Raw genomic sequence first — 23,561 nt, 5'->3', positions numbered from 1 at the left:
CCATCCTCCCTGCTCTCCATAGCTGGGCTGGGGCAGGTGAAAGTGGGGAAAGGAGAGAGCCACACCACAGGGAGGAGAATACGTGAACCCTGACTTTATTTGTTGGACTGACTTAAATGGGAGTTGGACTGGGTCCTAAGGAAGAAGTGGGAGAGGTTAGAAAAAGCGAGGGATGAGGGAGCAAATTGGACACGGGGAAGAAAGTGGAGGGGAACAAGCAGAGAAGACTGCTGCAGAAAAGAGTGGAGAACTAGATGACTTAGTGGGGGTTGATCCTGCTGGAAGCAGGGCTGGACTAGATGACCTCCTGAGGTCCCGTCCAGCCCTAGGATTCTATGAAAGAGAGCCCCCAAGGCATGCTGCAGAGCAGAAGGAGAGGAACGAAGGCTCGGTCTATACTAGTCAATTGCAGGTACGCAGGTCTAGCTGTGGCAATTGCATAGCTAGAATCGACTTATCTGCAGTTGACTTACCTGGCCATCCTCACAGAGGGAGGTCAATGGGAGAGTTTCTCCTGTAAGAGGAGCGATTTGCTGACCCCAGACAGTTCGGTTTCGTGCGTCTCTATCAGGTGTGCGAAATCGAACTCCAGAAGGTTGACCCAGGTTGGTCTTCCCAGAAGTGTTTGATGTTGCCAAAGTGAAGGAGGAAGAGCGACAGCCGGAGGAATAGGGGAAGATTTGTATCTGCTGCGATTTAGTACCACTATACTGCAGTGATGTAATGGCCACGTGAGATGCACATACCGTGCTGATGTCTCAGCGTTAGAGAGTTAATTAGACGTGTACTGAGCTCCAGTAGGATTCTGTCACAAGCAGACCCCAAACTTCCCCAGGAATCTGAGCCGCTCCCACTGCCTGGGCTGTTTGTGTCTTCCAGCTGCAACTGCCTCAGAGCTTTAGTGTTGCTATGTCTTGTTTGGGCAAAACCCGCCCTGCCCTCTTGCTTCATGTCACGCTCCCACACCCCTGCCATCTTTGGCTTCACCCTAGCTTTAGTGTTGCCTCCTGTTGCATGGGCAAAACCATCCCTGGCCTCTGGGCTCTGGTAAACCTAGTTGTTTGAGCTCAGCAGTTCCCATAATCAATGAAGTAAAGGGTGCATGTATCAGCTGGTGTGGTTCATCTTAAACAACTGTTCCAGATAAATATTTATCTTTTAAAACTATCGCCTAGCATGTGGCATATGGTGTCAACATATTTGTAATTATGACATAGCTGCTGTGACAGTAAGTGCTGTAGTTATTCAAATAACATTACAGCTTTTTGCGAAGGGGCCTAAAGCAGCAGGGAAGGGTGATGTGCGGTACGGTGATGTGCATCTGTACAGTGATACCAGAACCTATAAGGAATATTGCAACTTCGGAATCAAGAATACGTTTCTGGTGCAGGATGTGTTTCCTGGCTGGAGTCTGCATTTTCTTTGGCATCTCTGATGTCTCAGGCTCCAGCATTTTAGAAGGTTCGTGGCTTCACTGGGCCCAGTTTCATCTCCCTTTATCTTGTCCCCTGCCTTTGGCTTCTCAGAGAGTGTTGGTAAGCCGGCCTGTTAGACCATATGCATGCTTGAGAGCTGAACTGGTCCCAGACAGTGGCATGAAATCCCACAGCAACCAAGTACCACCAGATTAATTGGGAGACTAGAACTGCATGGAGCACAAAAGGTGAATTCCTGAGTGCATCAGTGGGAGTTGTCAGGTGCGAGGCTTGCATCAGGCATTCCATGTGCCTACACCAGCAGTTCTGACTTGTTCTGAACCCTCTGCCTGGCTTGTCTTTACCCTGGTGCTAGTCTAACCCTAGCTGCAATGATCAGTGGTTCCCTATGCTGTAGCTCCTGTCAGCAGTGGAATCGGGCCAGTTTGAAAAGTCCTTCAGTGTCCTGCAGACCCACCTGAACAGTTATGGTGGCAACCATCCATCCTGGTATTATTGCCATTTATGCGGCCAGCCAAGACCACTCCAGCTGAATCCGTGAGAAAGCAAAGCTAATTACAACAGCGTTTGCAGTGGATGCACCCCTGAAGCACTTCAGCGTGCAAGTATCCTATTTTTTTCAAGGGTGCTAGCAGGAGCAGAGTGTTCTGACAATGGAACATTTTTCTGGTGTAGACGAGTCATTAGCTACCCAGATTTGCACCACAAGAGCTCTGAACAGCCAGCTGGATCACAGTCTGTGTTCCCTGGCTTAAGAATGCAATATTTCCAGACAGCAGCAAGGAGGATTTTGAAACTGAAATGAGGGTAGATTTGGGATTAGTCAGCTGGTTAATTTTTTTTTTAATTGGGTGGCTTAGCCTGGTGATAAACTTGATTGTTAAGCTTGTAATTTTAGTCACTGCAATACAGAACTTCTTCTGTTCCCCAGTTACAGAAGCATAGATATGTAAGGCTAGAAATCTCAATGTTTATATTGAAAACATGAGGCCAGGTGTAGGAAATACTTCTGTGTTTGCTTTATGCAACAGGTGGCTCCAAAACCAGACATGGGACCATAGTTTTATTACTGGGGAAGCAGGAGTGTTGGCATGGGAACGTAGACTTCCCTTTCCATTGAGTTCTGCAAGCCTCGTTTGTGGCCCAGGACGTCCAAATGATTTCTTTGAAGTACTTTACGCCAGAGTGTCGACATGCAGTTCAAGACATTCAGTTTTGGAAACAGGGCTCTTTATTCCTTGGCTCCCAGGGCCGGACATTGCAAGGTCAGTCACCTGGAACTTTTTGCAAAGGGTGCTAGTTGTTCCTTCCATTCTTTCTTTCCTTGTTTACCACTTATTGTGGAGGAAAATATTCTGTTGCTGTTGCCCTCCCCCCATTTGGAGGCAGGAGAAGGGAGCAAGGAGGTGTTTACTTGTCCCTGTGGTGTTCGACACTGTTTTGTTCTGGTTTATAGATGACCTTCACCAGCATAGTCATTAGAGTCTTCAAGCGACGAGACTAGCATCTCTTGCCCTGGTTCATTCTTTCACTCTTCCCTTTCCACGCGCAGGTTGAACCTCTCTTGGCTGGCACCCTTGGGGCCTGACAGGCGCTGGAAGAGAGGGTATTTGCTAGATAGCTTCCACTGCTTATGAGGATTTTAGAAGACATTTAGGGGTAAACTACAGCTAAATAGCAGCACAGAACACTGGCAGCCAGGACTGGTGGCTGTACACAAACTTTATAGGATCGCAGGAGACTTGGCCACACCCATGATAAGTGATCGTCCAGCTAACTGAAATCATGCCAGATTAGGGATGTTGCCAGATGAGAGTTCCAGATTAGAGACGTTCAAGCTGTACTAAAAGGTACAGAGAGAGTCTTGAAGAATGATGCATTGCAAAGTGAATTACAGGCTGAACCTCTGTGCAGAGGTTGCCAGCAGCTGGCTCTCAGCTGATCTGGCAGCAGGCAACTCTGCTGGCTTGGAATGGAGCTGCTGTCCACCAGGGGTGCAGAGCCCTAGCCAGTTTCCCAGGGTATGTACCCAACACCAGCCACCAGGGCCTAAGGGTACTGGACTAGAGAGGTTCAACTTGTATAAGTGTGATGTGACAAGTACATTCCCAACCTCTTTGCTGTGTTGGGTGTTTGCTAGAAACAAAAGTTTTATTTTAGCTAATCCTTATGGCTTTTTTAATTAGTTAATTAGGTTTAGACTCTATCATGCAAGTGTACGAATTGGAAAGCTGCAGTTAGTGAAATGTAAAGTTGCCAGTTACCAGTAAGTGTCATTTTCTTATTTTATATGACACAATACATGCCCTTTGTTTTGGAACATCATGGTCACAGACCGTAATGGTGATGCCATAAATCAATTCCCTATTTTACTTCAGCATAATTCAGTTTATCCAAGGGAACCCCATTCTATTCTTATTTTCTCAAAAAAAAAAGCAAGTGCAAGTGAGTTCAATGGGGTTTAACTCCAAAACTCTGTGTGCTTCAAGCACAGTCAGCATTAGCTTTTTTTTGGTAACTTGATTTAAATCTTTTATTTGGGTTACTTAAATCACTCTGGTGATTGGTATTTTGTTGCTGTGGGATTTCATGCTAAAGTTTGGGACCAGCCCCTGAGAAAGCTCACACAGAGGAGATTCACCCTACTTTTACACAGTTGTGTTGGGCCTGAGAAGTAGACGTATTTTTGCAGTTCTTATCCTGGATCTCTAGGTGATCTCAAGGGGATCGACCAATATCTTTGGCCTGCACGTAGGAATGCCTTAAAAATAAGGCCCAAGTTTATGAATTACTTGCAAGTGAAAGAAGAGAATTATCAAGAATTTCTTGAAACCAGCAACAAAAACTCCGTTGTGTATAAATCTTGATATTTTCTTTATTTCTTGCTTCTCTTTGACTCTTATTCCTGCCAACCACTGTCAATCAGTAGACCAGCACTGCTACAAGTTGACAACAACCATGACACCCGTAGGGATTATACAGTTGCCATTATCTCTCCTTTGCCTCTTCCTGGAGCACTGCATCTGGCACATTGAAAAGGGAGTTCAGATTTGACGTGATCAGAAATGTTGAAGACTGAACTAATGTTATGTGTGTCTAAATCATGAGGTGCTGTAGATTTCTGCTATTTCTGACTGGTGGTGAAGGAGAGACTCAAAGGAAACTATTTATAATAAGCTCGAACAAACTCTGAGGCTGTGTCTACAAAAATAACCTTGAAGTCGCTTACTTCGAAGTAGAGCGTCTACACACACCCTACTTTGAAGTTAAACTTGGAAGTAGGGCACTACTCCATTCCCAGGAATGGAGTAAGGACTTTAGAGTTGGGCTCCCTACTTCAAAGTTAACTTCAAAGTAAGGGAAAAATGTGTGTGGACTCTCTGCTGGCTACATAGACGTACTGCCTACCTTCAAAATTAACGTGAAGTTAGTTCCTAGTGTAGATGCACCCTTAAGGTGCCACAGGACTTCATGTGGCTTGAGAAACTTCCTGTGTATATTCACTTTATAAACTAATATATATTTAAAGTCCTTCTCTGTCTTAAGTCTCTGATTGACAAAACTGGAACACTAACTGACACCAGAAATGGCACATTGGATTTTGTCACGTGAGGAGCAGTGTCTGTCAACTAGATAACGTAAAGGGGTTTAATGCTGGGAGCCCTTCTGAGGTGTTTGAACATGGAGCTGCTCACTTCCTACTCCGTCTACTCATTTGGTGGTTAAAAACTAACAAAATGATTTATTAGGTGATGAGCTTTCGTGGGACAGACCCACTTCTTCAGATGTGAAGAAGTGGGTCTGTCCCACGAAAGCTCATCACCTAATAAATCATTTTGATCGTCTTTAAAGTGCTACCTGACTGCTGGTTTGTTTTGCTAGAATGCAGACTAACACTGCTACCTCTCTGGTGCTGCTCATTTGATGTTGTGCAACTTCCTCTTTGAACCAGCAGTCGATGTGCCGTGAGACCGCAAATGAATCTGTCTTCTCATGCAGTCTTAAAAGAGACACCCAACAAAACCACACTTTTGGAATGACGCAAGAAATGTTGGGTTTTTTTCCACTAGATGTGACTACTTGATTTGAATTTTTGTAACTGATTGAGGGCTGAAGAGATTCTGTCACATTTTTGGGAGTGCTGGATAAATCAGCTAAATCGTCACAACACAATTGCCTAGAAATATAGCATTTTAGTTTGGCCATTGTGAGTCCTGATGGAGATATTCTTCCTGCTTAATCGGTCTTGATGCAGGGACTGCACATCTAAGAACCCTGAGATGCTCCAGGGATTGTTGTCATATAAGACACGAGTTAGGCAATTGCTATGGGTGTTCTGTTAAAGTTCAAGACACAGGATCTTGTTGGATCAGGCCCTAAAGTTGCATGTACAGAATACCACTTACGTAGCTAAAGGAGTATATTTATGTTGGCAGGACAAAAGTATATGCCTAATTATGTAACTTAGGCCATGGCTACACGAGCCCCCACCTTTTGAAAGGGGGATGCTAATGAGCCACTTCGACAGATGCTAATGAGGCGCTTCAGTGAATATGCAGCTCCTCATTAGCATAATGATGGCCATGCGCGTTTCAAAAATGCCACTTTTGAAACCCATGCCGGCCATGTAGACGGGGGGGCCTTTCAAAAGGACCCCGGACTTCAAAAGCCCCTTCTTCCTATTTGGTTTTTGGGAAGAAGGGGCTTTTGAAATCCAGGGGGTCCTTTTGAAAGGCCCCCGTCTACATGAGCAGCATGCATTTGGAAAGCGGCACTTTCATTCATTGCCGCACCTCATTAGCATCTGCCAAGTGGCTCATTAGCATCCCCATTTCAAAAGGAGGGGGCTAGTGTAGCCACGGCCTTAGCCAAATGTTTCGATCAGACTCTTTTTTTAAAAGAGCGAAGTCGTCATGAAATACCAGCTCTTCAGCAATATGCCAAATATGACTAAGTTTTGGGGAAAGGTCATTCCTAAACCGAGATTTACAGATGCCAAGATATGTTGCAAAAGGCACAAGACTGTTCTCAGAGATCCCTCTTCAAACAGAAACAAACCAAAAAACACACTATAACAAGGCAATACAGTGGAGTTGAATGCTTAATAATTCTAATGATCCTTTTCTGGTAGAATCTTAGGCAAAGTCTGGGAAGAGGTTTTGTATTAAATGCTCACTGTGCAGCACTGCGTTTGAAGACAGATTCTATACTTTGGTCATGTTCCACCTTTTTTTTTTTTTCCCAACAGGTCACTGGATACATAGATGATTGCACCTGTGATGTTGAAACCATAGATACCTTTAACAACCAGAAGCTTTTTCCTAGATTAAATAAACTTCTGGAAAGTGACTACTTTAGACATTACAAGGTATATTTTTTCAGACTCATGTTATACAAAAATACATCGGGATTAGATAAGAGAGGTGTGTGTGTGTGTGTGTGTGTGTGTGTGTGTGTGTGTGTGTGTGTGTGTGTGTGTGTGTGTGTGTGTGTGAGAGAGAAACGTATCGATTATCTATTAATTCATGTATTCGCGTGTTAGGAGCATGATCATAACAATTCAGGAGTTCGTGCTATCCAGAGAATCTTAATTTGAGGCAACGTTTTTTTCAAATAAATGATAACTGTTTTTAAGAATGGCTTCTGAAATATGTTTCCCTGTAAAAAAGCTTTCGTGGTAGTACAAGGAAGTGGGTTTTTTGCTAGGTGAAGTTTGGGAAATGCTTACTGGGGAAAAACGGTGAAGTTTTGTTTCCTGTACTATGTTCTATATGCGTAAAGAGGTATTTAAGAATACCAAGCAAATGGGTCATTATTACTTCTGTCCCGTCTTTATTAAACTGATCCTTCACAGGCCAAATTCTGCCTACAGTTACGCCCATAATAAGCTCTCTGGAGTTGCTAGGACTGCATGAATATAAGCAGTGCTTGATGTGTGCAAGAGATGAGCCCTGGCACATCTAGGCTTGGCAGTTCATAGCCTCAGCACCTCTTGGCTTGCTGCGTTGGTTATGAATGTAAACAAATTGCGTGAACCCTGACACATCTTAATTTGTAACGGAAGCATAGTCTACAAGTGCATTATTTGTCCATTTGTGCTTTAAAAAAAGCCTGAGCCAAACATAAGGCACCTTTGAGTTGTATTTAACTGTAGTTTTGTCTACTGCCATTTAAAAAAATCCTTAAGTATCCAGGGTTGTTTAGAAGAGTGCCCCTTGTATGTTGCTATTGCAAAGCAGATAAGGGACTAATTGAAAATCTATTCAAGCCTCAGGGCTGCCTAAAAAGGGCCCTGAAAAATGCACTGCCAAACATTTGAAATCTTTAATTAGTCACCTGTCCGGTCACCATAACTGAAAACTTTTTTGTGTGTGAGAGAGGGAAGTACGAATCATTCATCCTGAGTCTCTTTACCACTGGGGAAGTTTACACCTGTGCAGAAAGCCAGCACACTGGCCATGCGTCACTTAAGTTGTCATAAAAGGGTGGAAAGCCATATGCTGAGTTACGCCCTAAACTAGCTTACAAAAGCTATGGCTTAGATCTGTTTCCACAGAAACGAGCGTTATTAAATTAGGCTGTGGCTTGCATAATGAACTGGATTATGTGGCTTTGTGCAATTATTTTTATATATGATTCTTTACAGGTAAACCTAAAGAAACCTTGCCCTTTTTGGAATGACAGTAATACCTGTGGGATAAGGAATTGTGCAGTACACCCTTGTCCCCCTGTAAGTACAAGAACCTGTTCAGGCTAAGGTTTGTAAGGGCGCATAGGCATTGATGTCGAACACAGCATTGCAACACCTAACCGAGTTAGGAGACAGAGGCTTTGTCTACACTTCCGAGTTTGAAGTGCAGCTGCAGCAACGCTATTAAAGTGAGACAGTGTGGTTACATCTCTGGCAGCGCTGTAGGTTAACCGTTACTTCCCTCGTGGAGGTGAACAGCACTGGGAGCCATTTAAACTGGCGCTTGTGCGTGTGTTTTGTTTTTTTTTTCCACACCCCTGAGCGAGAAAGTTACAGCACAGTAAAGTGGTAGTGTAGGCAATCCATGCTTTGGCTTATTGGAGCCAACAAAATTATAGTTCTCTGATCAGGCTTACAGTTAAGAGATGCTACTGCAAGCTACTAAAAGGGGTGAATGTTAGAGATTTAAGGGGGTGTTTGAAAATAATGCCTTGGATTACACCAGATTTTATTAGAGAGTCATTTTGCTGACTGTACAAAAGGGCTTTGCAGTCATACAATCCTGTGTGTCCTGTGAATCTTAATTGTTCCCATTTTTAAAAGGGATGCTATGTCTGAAAAATGTTCATCTACCAGAAATGCCTAAAATCAGTATCCCCACACCCATTTCTAAATTAGCCACATTGCATACTTTGAGTGTTCCTCAGATCTCTCCATAATGAACTGACCATCTTAATTTAAATTGGCTTTTGTAGCTTCACAAACAGTTTCATATATAAAACTTTTTTTTTGTTTGTGACTTACCTGTACAAAAAGCAGAGGCACTTGTCCTTGTTACTGAATACTGGAAATGTTAAATATGTAAGAGCTAAGGAAAAATGTCTTCTCAGCTTGAGGCTGAAGAGAAAGGAGAGAGAGAGAGAAAGTGAGGTTGTCAATTTGGTTGTTCGGTTGACAGATGTGATCAAAAACCACATAGTCACAGCAAAAGAATCAAAGAATCAGATTTAAAACTGGAACCATTCTAGAACTATGACGTCCTTAATACACATCTCATAGAGCTGGCAGGGACCTCAGAAGGTCACCGAGTTCAGTCCCCTGCCCTCTTGGCAGGACCAAGCACCATCCCTTTTCTTTTTTTTTTTTAAATCTGTTTGCCCCAGATCACTAAATGGCCCCCTCAAGGATAGAGCTCACAACCCTGGGCTTAGCAGGCCAATGCTCAAACCACTGTTCATTTCTGTGTTCTGTGCTAATGAAAGCATTTAAAACCATATAGGATACTAGAGATAAGTCTGCCTTGTATGAACTGATCCTATTTAGCTTATATTTTCCGTGTCACTGTAGTTAATTTTTACGTATCCTTAAGAAGCCTGGTGCGCATTTCAGTTATCTTGCCTAGTGAGAGAATTCGCTTTTCTTCCCTGGACAGCCATGTTGTAACATCTCAAATGTAGAGGTGGGGAGGCCTGACTAACAGGAAGTACACCAGCTGATGTAACACTGTAGAAGTCTAGCTCAGGAAGAAGCACCACTCTGTCACACACACAGTGTATTCTGCTACATTTTCCAATGTCAGTTTTCTTCCTCCCCACCCCAAAAAGATGACATGAACATTATTTACTTATAGGTTTATCCGTGGTACTCCCCTCCAGTGCTCCCGCTAATTTTTTTCCATCAGTGGGTGGAACAAATTTTGTTATGTGCACTGTGGTATGAGTGGATGTGCACCACCAATAGAAACACACGCTGCAGGCTGTGAGCACTCAGTTAATCAGCTGGCTGGCATTTAAATGTCTTCTGGGCAGCCAACCAACTGGTCAGCTTACAGCAAACACAGCTCCCCACCAGATTGTTTGAGTGACTCACAAATGCAAATAATTAACCTCCCAAACCTCCTATGGAATAGGAAAATATTGTTAGTCCCCCTATGATTCATAGGGAAACGAAGGCACAAAAGAGGCTGGGGGGCCTAATTCTGATGTATGCTAAGCCTCTTTGGCACCACTGTGGCAGTGTCGAGGCGTGGATTGTAAATAAGAAAAAGGCGCTAAAGGACATTGATTAAACTGGACCTGGTTCAGAGAGGAGCCATGAGAATGATTGAAGGATTAGAAAATTTACCTCATAGCAGTGCTCTCCAAGAACTCGCTCTGCTTGGCTTCACCAAGAGACAGTTAAGAGGTGATTTGATCACAGTCTGTATCTGTCTGTGCGGGGAACAAAGATGTGATAATTTCGGTGACAGTAGCAGAGAAACCTATAACGTGGTCCAAAGGCTGGAAGATGAAGCCAGACTGGAAATCAGATGTATGTGGGGGTGCGTCTACACTTGCATGCCTCTTTTGAAAGAGGTATGCAAATGAGGTAAAGTGAAAATGCAAATGATGTGTAAACTTGCATATTTGGAACCTAATTTGCATGTTCTAATTTCAAAAGAGCTTCTTTCGAAAGAAGAAAGCCAGTGTAGACGCTGCTCTTTCGAAAGTAAACCCTATCTTTGAAAGAATCCATTGGAAGGATTCTTTCCAAGATGAGGTTTACTTTCGAAAGAGCAGCCTCTGCACTGGCTTTCTTCTTTTGAAAGAAGCTCTTTCGAAATTAGAACATGCAAATTAGGTTCCAAATATAAATATGAGTCAACAGTGTGATGCTGTTGCAAAAAAAGCAAACATGATTCTAGGATGCATTAACAGGTGTGTCGTGAACAAGCCCCGAGAAGTCATTCTCCCGCTCTACTCTGCGCTGGTTAGGCCTCAGCTGGAGTATTGTGTCCAGTTCTGGGCACCGCAGTTCAGGAAGGATGTGGAGAAATTGGAGAGGGTCCAGAGGAGAGCAATGAGAATGATCAAAGGGCTAGAGAACATGACCTATGAAGAAAGGCTGAAAGAATTGGGCTTGTTTAGTTTGGAAAAGAGAAGATTGAGGGGGGACATGATAGCAGTTTTCAGGTATTTAAAAGGGTGTCATAAGGCAGAGGGAGGGAACTTGTTCTTCCTTGCCTCTGAGGCTAGAACAAGAGGCAATGGACTGAAATTGCAGCAGGGGAGGTTCAGGTTGGACATTAGGAAAAAGTTCCTAACTGTCAGGGTGCTCAAACACTGGAACGAATTGCCAAGGGAGGTGGTAGAATCTCCATCACTGGAGATATTTAAGAAGAGGTTAGAGAGATGGCTTTCAGGGATGGTCTAGAAAGTGCTTGGTCCTGCCATGAGGGCAGGGGGCTGGACTCGATGGCCTCTCGAGGTCCCTTCCAGTCCTACTCTTCTATGATTCTATGAGTCTATATGCAAATTTACACATCATTTGCATTTTTGATTTACCTCATTTGCATACCTCTTTTGAAAGAGGAATGCAAGTGTAGAGGCACCCTGGGAGTAATTAACAGTTTGAAGCAATTTACCAAGGGCTATGGTGGATCCTCTATCACAGAAAAACATCCCCCCCCCCCCCAAGTGAAAAATTATCAATGGATTCTGCTGTAAGAATCTTTTTGCGAAAATTCTATAGCCTGTCGCTTGTACAGGAGGTCAGACTACTAGATGATGATAAACTAGAGGATCTGTCAGACAACAGGAGGTCAGTGTTATCTAGCTGCATTACCAATGCTTCCCACTGCTTACTGGGCTCTTAGAAGACATTTGGGGTAAATAACAGCACAGAACACAGAGCCAGGACTGGTGGCTGTAAACAAACTTTATGGGACCACAGGAAACTTGGCCACACCCATCTGGCTAAAACTAAAATCGCACTGGATTACGGATGTTGCCAGAGCAGAAAGTGTTGGACTAGAGAGGTTCAACCTGGCTGCAGTAGCACAATGGATAAAAAGTGTCTGTTTTACTTCTTGCATTTCAGAATGAAGTCCCTGGTGGAACGGAATCTGCCAGCTATAAGGTATGTGTGTTTGCTTGTATCAAATGGTGTGGGATTGGTGTGACTTGTGATGATAATATTTCACTCTCGCGGGTAGTAACCACTGCAAATCTGGTTGACATCAAGTGAACCAAAAATCACCCCTGCTTCTGCTGCCTGTTTAAAATATTGTCCCTCATAAATGTTGTAGTGCTCATAAAGCTACTTTCCATTCCAAACAACAAAGCTCTTGGAGTTTCGGAAGGTGCCAGTGGGGACTTTTGAAGTGAAATCCAACTCATGTACCACGATTGTATGAGCCTCTGAACATCTTCAAATACCCTGCTCTCTTTGTAGACAGACGCATGACAGATCGACAGACAATTAATTGTGAGCTTCGGGGCTCAGCAGTTTGGAAAATCAGCTCAAATCCTTTCCTGGGCATGGGGAAGGATTTTCAACGCAGTAAATCAGCTATTTCCTCTTTGTCTTTCAGTATTCAGAAGAAGCCAGCAAACATGAAGAAGAATGTGAGGAAGCCAAGAGACTTGGTGCCGTTAATGAATCTTTGAGGTATTCATTTGTTCACAAAATCATTACGCTGGTCATAACAAAAAATCAATATCAGCTTTCAAACGGTCTCTCTTTATTCTTTATAGCGAGGAAACCAAGCGAGCCATGCAACAATGGATCCAGCATGAAGATTCTTCAGACAACTTTTGCGAAGCTGATGGTATGAGGATCTGTTGGCTTTTGAGAACAGAATTTAGCAAAGGCTGATTGTGAAGGCTGAAAGCATTGCAAAAGTTTAACCTTTGATATAATATACTATAGGTTGAACATCTTTAATCCGGAAGGCTCTCGTCCAGCAACATCTGTAATACAGCATGATTTTGGTTGGTGAGACAGCCACTTATCCTGGCTATGGCCAAGTTTCCGGTGGCCCTAGAAAGTTTGTTGCCAGCCACCAGTCCTGGCTCTCAGCATTCCATGCTGTTATTTAGATATAATTTACCCCTACATGTCTTCTAAGAGCCTAGTAAGCAGTGGAAGTGTTGGTGATGTGCTAGACAATATCGACCTCTGGTGGTCTGGCAAATTCTCTTGTTTGGCACCGATAAGGTCCTGAAGGTGCTGGATAAGAGAGATTCAACCTGTAGTAAGTCTAAACACAAATACTTCAGTCTTTATCTGAGCATTTTTGAAGAGAGGCAAGAACTGTCCTTTATAAAATGTGCTGCAGCAGCAAACATGACTTTCCGTATTTCTTAACTATTTAATGGTTAAGATGCTGGTTTACACTTTGGACATGTCAGTCGTGCAGGTTCAATATCGTGGTGTTGTGTAGCTGTTTTCCACAGCCACAGAAGAGTTTCTTCTGTTACTTTAGGAACACAGCTTCCACATGGGACAGTGTCTAAAGTGATAGAAGCATTCTGCACTGTCTGCATTGGAGGCTTAGGGCTTGTCTGTCCTGCCACCCTCCTTCGAAGGAAGGATGGTAAGTAGGGTGTTGGGAGTTTAGTAGTGAAGTGCTGTGCTGCGTATGCAGCACTTCCTTAAGCAAATTCCGCCCCCCGCATCAACTTGGAAGTTGTAAACTTCAGAGTACCGGCTCCCGTCTAGCCACAGCTCACCCGCCTGCACTTCACTAGTAAACTCCCAACACCCTACTTGCCATCCTTCCTTTGAAAGAGGGTGGTAGTGTAGACAAGCCCTTAGTGATCTTAGCTACAATGCAAAAGGGTGTGAATTTTTTACTCCCTTGAGTCCCTTGGCAATGTCAGCCTAACATTTAAGTATAAAACCAAGCCAAAGAATTGGGTTTGTTTAGCTTGAAAAAGAGAAGGCTGGGGGCGGGGGGGACGTGAGTGCAGCTTTCAAGTACCTAAAAGAGTATTACAAAGAGGAGGGAGAAGAATTATTCTCCTTAACCCCTGATGATAGAACAAGAAGCAATGGAATTAAATTGCAGCAAGGAAGGTTTAGGCTGGACATTAGGAAAAACTTCCCAACTGTCAGGGTGCATAAGCACTGGGACAAATTGCCTAGGGAGGTGGAATCTCTGTCGCTGAGGATTTTTGAGAGCAGATTAGACATATACCTGTCAGGGATGATTATCAGCTTGTGCTTGGTCCTTCTGTGAGGGCAGGGGACTGGACTTGGTGGCCTCTTATGCTCTCTTCCAGTTCTAGTGGGCTATGAAAGTGAAACACCCTGCACTTTGTAGAGGCGTTTGCCACTGGAAACGTTCCAGCTGGCAATGCTGAATGCTGGAATACTGCACCGCAAGAGGTTGTGTTCATGTGTGGGCGCAGTGTAATGCCAGCGCCTTTCTATAACAAGGTCAGCTGGGCTTTGCAGTTTCGTGAGTAGCTGTCTTTGGACACAAATGTTTCACACTTCACAGGAGAGGTGCAGGTTTCCACTTTCCTTTTACAGGGCTTACAAGGGGTTCCTGAAGTGGCCCAAACTTGAAATGAGAAGATAGCTTATGTCTATGCCACACATGAAGGTGTGATTGGAGCACAGACAGGCACACCTGTACTAGCTGTAATCTACCTAGCAGGAGCAACAATCGCAATGAAGATGCTGGAGCACGGGCTAACATTCCCCTGTGGGCTTGTGCCCTGCTTTGGGGTACATGCCCTGGTTACTAGCCTATGCTGGAAATCATGCCACCTCAATTATGCTACAGTTGTTATCTGTTCTAGCTAGATTAAAGTTACCATGGGTGTATCTACCTATGCCACAGTTGCAGCTTTGGTTGCTGTGCATAGAGTGAGTCTATGGATTGGTTGTTAAGTGCTTACTCATGTAATACTCATCTTTAAATGAATTCCCATTTGTTTTGGTGTGTCTAGCAGGGCAACAAGAAATCTTGGGGCACCTTATAGGCTAACAGATATTTTGAAGCATAAGCTTTCGTGGGCAAAGACCCGCTTCATCAGATGCATGAGTGGGGGAGTGGTTTCAGAGGGGTATTTAAAGAGTGGGGTCCCAGTAAGAGGGAGGGCCAGAGCTGACAAGGTCTATTCAGTAGGGTGGAAATGGCCCAGTATCAACAGTACTTATCAAAAGAGGGAAAAACGAGTCAGATCAGACAGGGGGATTTGAGCCTGTGTCAGCGTCTAATGGGGAGATATTAGCACCCAGAGCAGAGAAACTGCCTTTGTAAGATGCGAGCCACTCCCAGTCTCTGTTTAATCCATGGTTAATGGAGTCAAATTTGTCAATAAATTGCAGCTCAGAGATTTCTCTCTCCATTTGATTGTTAAAATTTTTTTGTTTCAGAACTGTCACCCTTAAATCTGCCACTGAGTGTCCGGGGAGATTGAAGTGTTCCCCTACAGGTTTCTGTACATTACTGTTCCTGATGTCTGATTTATGTCCATTTATTCTTTTGTGGAGAGACTGTCCAGTTTGGCCAATGTAAATTGCAGTGGCACATTGCTGGCACACGATGGTGTGTATTATATTGGTAGATGTGCAGGTAAAGGAGCCCCTGAAGGTATAGTTGGTGTTAGGTCCTGTGATTATGTCACTGGTGTAGATATGTGAGCAGAATTGGCAGTGAGGACCGTTACAGGGGCTGGTTCCAGGCCTAGAGTCACTGGTTTGTGATTTGTAGTGGCTGGTGAGGATTTGTTTAAGGTTGGAAAAGAAGAGAGAAATCTCTATCTCCATAGAAATGGAGAGAGAAATCTCTGAGCTGCAATTTATTTGCAAATTTGACTCCATTAACCATGGGTTAAACAGAGACTGGGAGTGGCTCGCAGCTTACAAAGGCAGTTTCTCTGCTCTGGGTGCTAATATCTCCCCATTAGACGCTGACAAAGGCTCACATCCCCCTGTCTGATCTGAATCCGACTTATTTTTAACTCTTTTGATAAGTACTGTTGCTACTGGGCCTTTTCCACCTTGCTGACTAGACCTTGTCAGCTCTGGACCTCCCCCTTTACTGGGACCCTGCTCTTTAAATACCCCTCTGAAACTACCCCCCCACTCATGCATCTGATGAAGTGGGTCTTTGCCCATGAAAGCTTATGCTCCAAAATACCTGTTAGTCTATAAGGTGCCACAAGACTTCTTGTTCTCAAAGCTGCAGATTAACATGGCTACCTCTCTACTAGTGCAGTGTTTCTTAACCTTTTTTACCCTAAAATACCCCTTTAAAAAAAAAAAAGTACCCCCAGACTTCTCTCACCTTCCCCTGAGGGTATGCATACCACCAGTTGAGAAGCATGGTCTTAAGGTAATCTGAGATCTTGAAACAAGTGCCATTCAACCTTTCCAGATTACTGTACCCTTTTCAGGAGTCAGATTTATTTTGCATACCACCAAGTTACACCTCATTTAAAAACTACTAACTTACAAAAACATCCACAAATATCACAGGAGACTACTGCTGAAAACTTCCTGAGTTTCAACCATCTTATTTTCAAAGAAATGGATTGGAATAGAAATATTGTACTTATATTTCAGTGGCCGTGTCTACACTAGCCAAAAACTTCAAAATGGCCATGCAAATGGCCATTTCAAAGTTTACTAATGAAGCGCTGAAATACATATTCAGCGCCTCATTAGCATGCGGGCGGCCGCGGCACTTCGAAATTGATGTGGCTCGCAGCCGCACGGCTCATCCAGACAGGGCTCCTTTTCGAAAGGACCCCAGCTACTTCGAAGTCCCCTTATTCCCATCTGCTCATAGGAATAAGGGGACTTCGAAGTAGCCGGGATCCTTTCGAAAAGGAGCCCTGTCTGGACGAGCCGCGTCGATTTCGAAGTGCCGCGGCCGCCCGCATGCTAATGAGGCGCTGAATATGTATTTCAGCGCTTCATTAGTAAACTTTGAAATGGCCATTTGCAAGGCCATTTCGAAGTTTTTGGCTAGTGTAGACATAGCCTATGTGTAAGGCATATGAAGCAGTAGAAACAAGTCATTGTCTGAATGAACTTTTAGATTGTACTGACTTTACTAGTGTTTTTTACGTAGCCTGTTGTGAAACTAGGCAAATATCTAGATGAATTGATGTACCCCATAGAAGACCTTGGCATACCCCCAAGGGTGCATGTACTCCTGGTTGAGAAACATTGTGCTAGGGTAGCCAGATGGTCTGATATTAGGAGCTTTATCTTATATGTTCAACTGTACCCCTCCTTCCTAGAAAAAAAAAGTCCTGATTTTTCACACTTGCATTTTTGGTCACCGTCAAGGTGGCAGAATCTGGCCCTGAGTGTGTAGCTTTCATCACTTCCTTTCATCCTCAGCTAAGTCTTTCCCTTCACAGATGTCCAGTCTCCTGACGCAGAGTATGTGGATTTACTCCTTAATCCTGAACGCTACACGGGTTACAAAGGGCCAGAGGCTTGGAAGATCTGGAACAGCATTTATGAGGAGAACTGTTTCAAGTACGTGGTTTGAGAGAGACCGCTGTGAGTTTGGCGGCTACTCATTGCATGCAAATACATATGATTGGAAGTAATCTTCCCTGACTAATTGTAAGAGAACTGTTTAAATGGGGCATTCTGTGATGGTTGTTGGAAATTGAAAAGCTCTACAGGCAGTGGTCTCTTACTGGCATTCATGTCTTCAGGATCTGCATGTAATGGTTTTTAGCCCTCTTTTTGCTGCTTATACCATATGGTATTTTTTTAAAGGCATGGCAGCTATCACAATCGCATAGAGTAGGCTCTGAGCATCGCTCCTTCGTCCCCAGCTGGCTAAGAACCCTGCATAGTCAAGGTCTTCATCTGCAGGGATGAAGGGATTCCTTCCCATTACTCGCCACTAATCCTTCTGGTTGACTCATTGAGTACTACTAAGTCATAGACAGGCCCAAGCTGTGTCTGATGGATTGCTACAGAGTGGGGAATATCTGGGGATCAGTGAAACTCTGAGAGGATCTGGGGCAATCTTTTCAGTGTAGTTACATCACCATGAAATACAGCAGTGACTCATGGCCAGAGTCATTCAGTCTGTTTTTGTTGGACTTGTAGAGTGGGGAGGTGAGGACTCAGTGAAAGATGCAGCACCCCTCCCTGCCAGTGAAGTTCAGAGGGAGCCCAGTCGGCATCTCTGAGTTCTCCAGCCAACTAGGCAAGACCAGATTTGACATCGCCTTCCTACTTATTAGCCAATTACCCAGCCTGCCTGGCTAGAACTGCTAAGTGCTGGGCTTGTGGGGAGGAAGGACACGTTCAGTCAGTTTGCCTCCGTACACTAGTTCACAATGACGGGAGGGCTGACGGACATTCTGTTAACCTGGAGCTGCAGGAGACCGCTGTTACCAGAGCCCTTGATGTTTCCTTTGGTACGTTCTTCTCAAATTGCAAAGTGCTGGAGTGGGTAGAAATTTAACGGCACAGTGCTGAAGTTAACTTTCTCCCCTCTGGTTTAGTTAATAATCTGGCCTTCTGCCTGACGACAGAGGAATAAAAGATAGTGGGTAGAACTGTGTGCTCTGTGCTCTATAAAGGCCTAGCTCAGACTGACATTGGTAAAGGCACCGCTGCAAATGCTCTTCCATTGCTATCCTCGGGTCTGTGCTTTCAGCTTGATAATACGCGTGAATTTGCACGGGACTCCTCAGGTGTGGTTGTGTTGATTAGAACAGAAGAGGATGCCCAATGTGCTATTCCGAGATGCCATGATCTATTCCATGGTGATGGTGTTCTCTCCGTGGGATATGCATATTCTGCAGCTGGATACAAACACCAGCCTTTTTGCATCACGTTCATGTTGGGTACCTCCTGCACGTGTAGACAAGATCAAAGGAGAGCTGTAGCATGTGAAAGATAATGGTATCAGTTTTGGAGGTGGAAGGGCCTATGGAAATGGAGCTCTACAATGATGATCATATACAGAAACAGCGAGATTTGCCTATGCACAGAATTCAGGGCACTTAACATGTATGTGAACTGTGAACAGTTGACACTCTTCGAAGAGGTGAGATGCTGCGTAAATGGATCCCAGATTTTTTTCTATGTTGTGTAACCAGTCTGGTTATTGGGAAATGCCTGTGGCTGAAAATTCATAGTTGCTGAATTTCAGCATGCCATTTGAGAGGTACTGCTGTCAGCTACCACTTGGGTGAGTGAGTCTCTGCTCCAGACTTTCAGAGACTGCTCTCTCAGCTCCTTGATAATATCTACATTGCACGATGCCATTTTCCTCTTTACTGTTCAGCCCTCTCCTGAGCATAATGCTATTCTGGACCGGGGCTAAACCAACTCAAACAAGCGGCCATAAAGTTGAATGTGTCCAACTGCAGTTCTGCAAAGGAGGGCGTAGATTTTCTCAGGTGGTCTCTGTTGGCTGATGGTGTGAAACTGGCACCTGAATGGCTACATGCTGTTTCTTTGCTACCATTACAGTTGGTGGCAGTTTACATTTGATCCGTGACCTTGCTGGAAACATAGGTGCTCATGTTCTGTCCCGTTTTGGTACCCTGGGCAATCCACTGTGGTATTGAACACAAGGTCAGGGACAGTTTCAGCTTTCCCTGTATTCAAGGCTCTTTGTCCCATACGGAGATCACAAATAATATCTGTGAAGACAAAACTGCGGCTCTTCAACAGAAAATGGGAAGTGTGCGCTCTTGTACGTGCACGCTTGTCTTGTCTTCAAATCACAAACTACAGACATTCATAAACAGATGCCTGAGGTATGACCGTAGCATCAAGTGGCAAGACGTGGTCACAAATGAGGAGCTTTGGCACAGAGCACAAGAAGAACCACTTGACGTTCAAGGGAAGAAAGTGGGGATGGCGAGGCCACTCTCTCAGAAAACCATCGTCCAGCATCGTCCGTCAAGCTCTCACATGGAACCCGTGAGGAAAATGTAAAAGGGGAAGAACTTGGACATCGTGAAGAAGATCTACTGTGATTAAAGGACAGCAACTGAAGTACTCCTGGGTCAGCTAGAAGTTTTGACCTGAGACGAGACAAATCATGCATTTGAAACCCCGTCAAATCCTATCTTAGGTTTATTTTGACCCAAGGAGGTCAGTAGTGGTTCAGTTTGATGCATGTGTGCCTAGTTCTGCTCAGGAGGGATGGCTGGTTATATTTGCATCCCAACTCTCATGCCAATAGAAACCAAGTATTCCCAGAGTGAGTGAGTGTTCCTGGCATTAGTTTTCACTATTGTAAGCTACTGAGTGGGGAAGACATTTTACATTAGAAGCTAATTATTTGCTTCTTTGAGCCTCTATCAAAGTTATTGACCAACTGAAGCCTCACACTTGGTGGTGGTTTCTTCAGTTGTAGCAGTAGGATGTGGATGTGTTCCATATCAAAGGAAGACGCCATTTGCTTGCGATGCCCTTTAGAGAAATCCTGCTGGGTTGGTGCCCTTGTGTGCAGAAACAGCAAGGGACACTGGATGCTTTTTACTGAACGATACATCCATTGCGGAAGATGCTAATGGTATGTGCAGTCTAGGAGAATTGGATGGACCTGGCCTTTAAGAGAACGTTGTCTAATTTCTACAAAATGTGTTCCAAGCTCAAGGGGAAACACATGTGCCACTTGGCATATCTTATGCAGAGAAGCCCAGGTCATGGACACAGCAGCGTTGCAACAGACAGTTCCAGATGTGGCCCATGAAGTTCGTTTGGGAGTTACAAATGATGGAACACCTGAATGTTTGTGGTTGGTGGCCAGGGCTACCATCAGACTTTGAGCATCACACAAGCCGTTCTTGTCATGCATAGAACTGGTGCTCCTCCAGCCCCTCTGAAATCAGTATTCCTGGAGAGACCATTGCAGAGAATTACAGCAGATATACTGGCTCCTCAGCTGCAGTGCATAGCTACAGGGTGTGGACAATTGTAGAGCATGGCCTGCATTAAAACTTTGCATTCATAACACCTCTCAAAGGAGCTCATTTCCTGCCTAAGCATTTAATTTATGACATTCTGCCTACCAGAGAGCTTTGTTTCAGATTGTGGGATACTGCCTATCAAAAACTTGGGGGCTTTCTCACTAGTATTGACACAGTGTGTTATAAATGTTCTGTGTATCATCCCCAAGTAAATGGGATAATGGTGAGACTGCAGGGGACTCTGAAGAAGCATGGAGGTTGTATCTGGGAGGAATGTTGATATGCCCTTCTGTATTGCATTGTCATGGGTTTTAGGATATTTGGCATACACTCAACGGCTGTAATGGTCTACCGTGTCTTTGGGTGATATGAGGACCAGGTTTCCTGCTAATTCATTCCGCCTCTAGGCCCATCCTAGAAGTTGACTGATGTGACTAGGCAATATGTGAGTTTCAGAAAGCGTATCCATGCAGGACTCCATCTGTTCTATCCTGGACGAGCAGTGCATGTCAGGCAAGGATCTGGTTTGAGACTCGTGGCGTGATCTTCTGGGTTGTGGGATATGGCCTGTAGGGGGGGAGTGCACTAACCGCAAGGTACGCTGCCTACTGACAGGAGAGGGACGAAGATGTTCTTTCGGTGTGCGATGACATCGTGGCCAGTTGCATAAGTTGCACCACTACCTGAGCTTAATCAGAGGCATAACCTACGGTATTGCCTGGTGCTCCTCCCTAGGTTCCCCTGAACTCCTGGAGAGACGAAATGAAATCTGTGTGCACTCCTGTGGGGGGTGTAACTTCCTGTTTCGTTCCTGCTTCTTGAATTCCCTGTTCTAGTCCCTGTACCTGGGCGTGTGTAGCATTGGGTGTGTGTAGTTACTCAAGGCCTGCTGCTTCATGCCAGCTCTTCACACTGTTATGGTTTCTTCAGACTGTTGCTGACTGAACCAGTTCGTGATTATTACATGTTCTGACTGACCTGTGCATGTTACTTTGATGTTTTTGTGTTCTGGGCTTGCTAGCTTGCAGCACATCAGAGTGTAACAAAAGGTTTTTGTTTTAAATTAAAAAGAAAATCCAAATCTGCCACAATGCCTTTTTTTTTTTTTTTCCTCCCTTCCCTTGGTGTTGCTAGCCATCTTTTCATCTACATAGAGACTGTGCCTACACTACAAAATCACTTCAGAGTTGCTTACTTTGAAGGCAGCCACTTTGAAGTAGAGCGTCTACGAACATCCTACTTGGAAGTTAAACTTCGAAGTAGAGCACTACTCCGTTCCCAGGAATGGAGTAAGGACTTCGATGTTGGGCTCCCTAACTTTGAGGTAAGGGAAAATGTGCGTAGACTCTCTGCTGGCTACTTCAACGTAGTGCCTAACTTCCAAGTGAACTTCAAAGTTAGTTCCTAGTGTGGATGCACCCAGGCAGAGGAAACGGTTTGATGTCATTCTGGGTTTGACTTTCACGAGCTTGTAAAATGGTTTTGCAGGACAAAGCGATCTACATGTATTTTGAAATGACACATTTAAATTATTTTGTCTCTTAGGCCTCCGACCATAAAAAGACCCTTGACTGCTGGCAGAGGTGAGTCATTTATTCATCCCGCTTGGCTGATTAGCAGCCCATGAATTTTGGTGGCATTGATGATGAAAGCTATCTGTGCTCACTCTCTGACTTAGTGTGTTTACCATAAAGGGCGTTGCGCAGGGATGATGTTTTGGTGCGTAACTAACGGCTCAAAAATTGTCTGAGGGAGCAGCTTCTAGTCAACATAGAAATTAATGCAAGCTTTGATATTGACTGGGGACAGGGTTGCTTTAGGGGTACTCCTGTTTTACACTTGAAGATGCCAAGAGCATTCGAGAATGTCCCTAGGAAACAGGCTAATATAATGGCGACCTTTACAAACATCTAGTAAAAGACAGATCCTGCCCTAAGGCTTATGATCTAAATAGTTAAGATGGACAAAAGGTGCCAAGGAGATCAGAGGCAGAGAGAGGAGAAGTGACTAAAAATACATAAAAGGTTGGCTGCAGAGCTGGGAATAGTCCCAGGGCCTGTTGACACACAGTTTCATACCCTGTCCACCAGATCACCCCACGTCTCCGCTCTTCATTTGAACTCTGACCTCATTGTTCATGTTACCTCTTCCGTACTAAAGCCTGAAAAAATGTTTGCCCTATTGCAGCAGCCCTGGCACCTGTGTTGACCACTAATTTCCACCATATTAGGGGTTAGCAAAGGAAAAATCTGGGCCTGGATTTTCACTTGTCACTTAAGAGACTCTGAATTCTGTTGGCAAAAGCTCCTGGGATTCATTCATGGATTATTGAATGAATAAAACAAGAGTGTGTTCCACGAGCAATGTTGCTGGACAAAGCCGATAAAGCAAAATAAAATAAAAGTGCCACCTTCTGATCATCTCATTGTGTTCTATGTGCAACTTCAGCTTTGTTGTGGGCATGTGAGAATGTAAGTCAAGAAATGCCCATTGTGCACGAGGTGCACAGAGACTGACCCATCATAAGTCCATTTGAGACCTCCCTTAGATGGGAATGGCCTTTGGATAGGTCCCTAAATAACTTACCCAAGTCACATGGGAAGTCTTTGGCAGAGGTGGGGGAAAAAAAGCAACATAGGTTACCTACCTTCCAGTCCTGTGCGAACTAATCCCATGATAATTTTTCTTCTTCTGAAAGCCCTTCGGTGTGACCTTAACACCTTGGAGCAGTTACTTCTGTGCTAGTCAGAT

General features: G+C 44.3%; 1 protein-coding gene across 1 annotated transcript in view; it reads left to right on the top strand.

Annotated features, from left to right (window-relative positions):
* Window positions 1–23,561, top strand: part of ERO1A (endoplasmic reticulum oxidoreductase 1 alpha) — a 42,125-nt gene that overhangs the window by 7,380 nt on the left and 11,184 nt on the right. Inside the window, exons 2-8 of the mRNA XM_074998518.1 lie at window positions 6,685–6,804; window positions 8,083–8,166; window positions 11,986–12,024; window positions 12,479–12,555; window positions 12,642–12,715; window positions 17,274–17,394; window positions 22,356–22,393. Coding sequence (XP_074854619.1) covers window positions 6,685–6,804; window positions 8,083–8,166; window positions 11,986–12,024; window positions 12,479–12,555; window positions 12,642–12,715; window positions 17,274–17,394; window positions 22,356–22,393 — 553 coding nt within the window. The remainder of the gene's footprint in view (window positions 1–6,684; window positions 6,805–8,082; window positions 8,167–11,985; window positions 12,025–12,478; window positions 12,556–12,641; window positions 12,716–17,273; window positions 17,395–22,355; window positions 22,394–23,561) is intronic.

This window comes from Carettochelys insculpta, chromosome 6 (assembly GCF_033958435.1).
Source record: "Carettochelys insculpta isolate YL-2023 chromosome 6, ASM3395843v1, whole genome shotgun sequence".
NCBI lineage: Eukaryota > Metazoa > Chordata > Testudines > Carettochelyidae > Carettochelys > Carettochelys insculpta.
The sequence above is the reverse complement of the archived record's forward strand: the minus strand, read 5'-3'. Positions and strand labels throughout refer to the sequence as shown.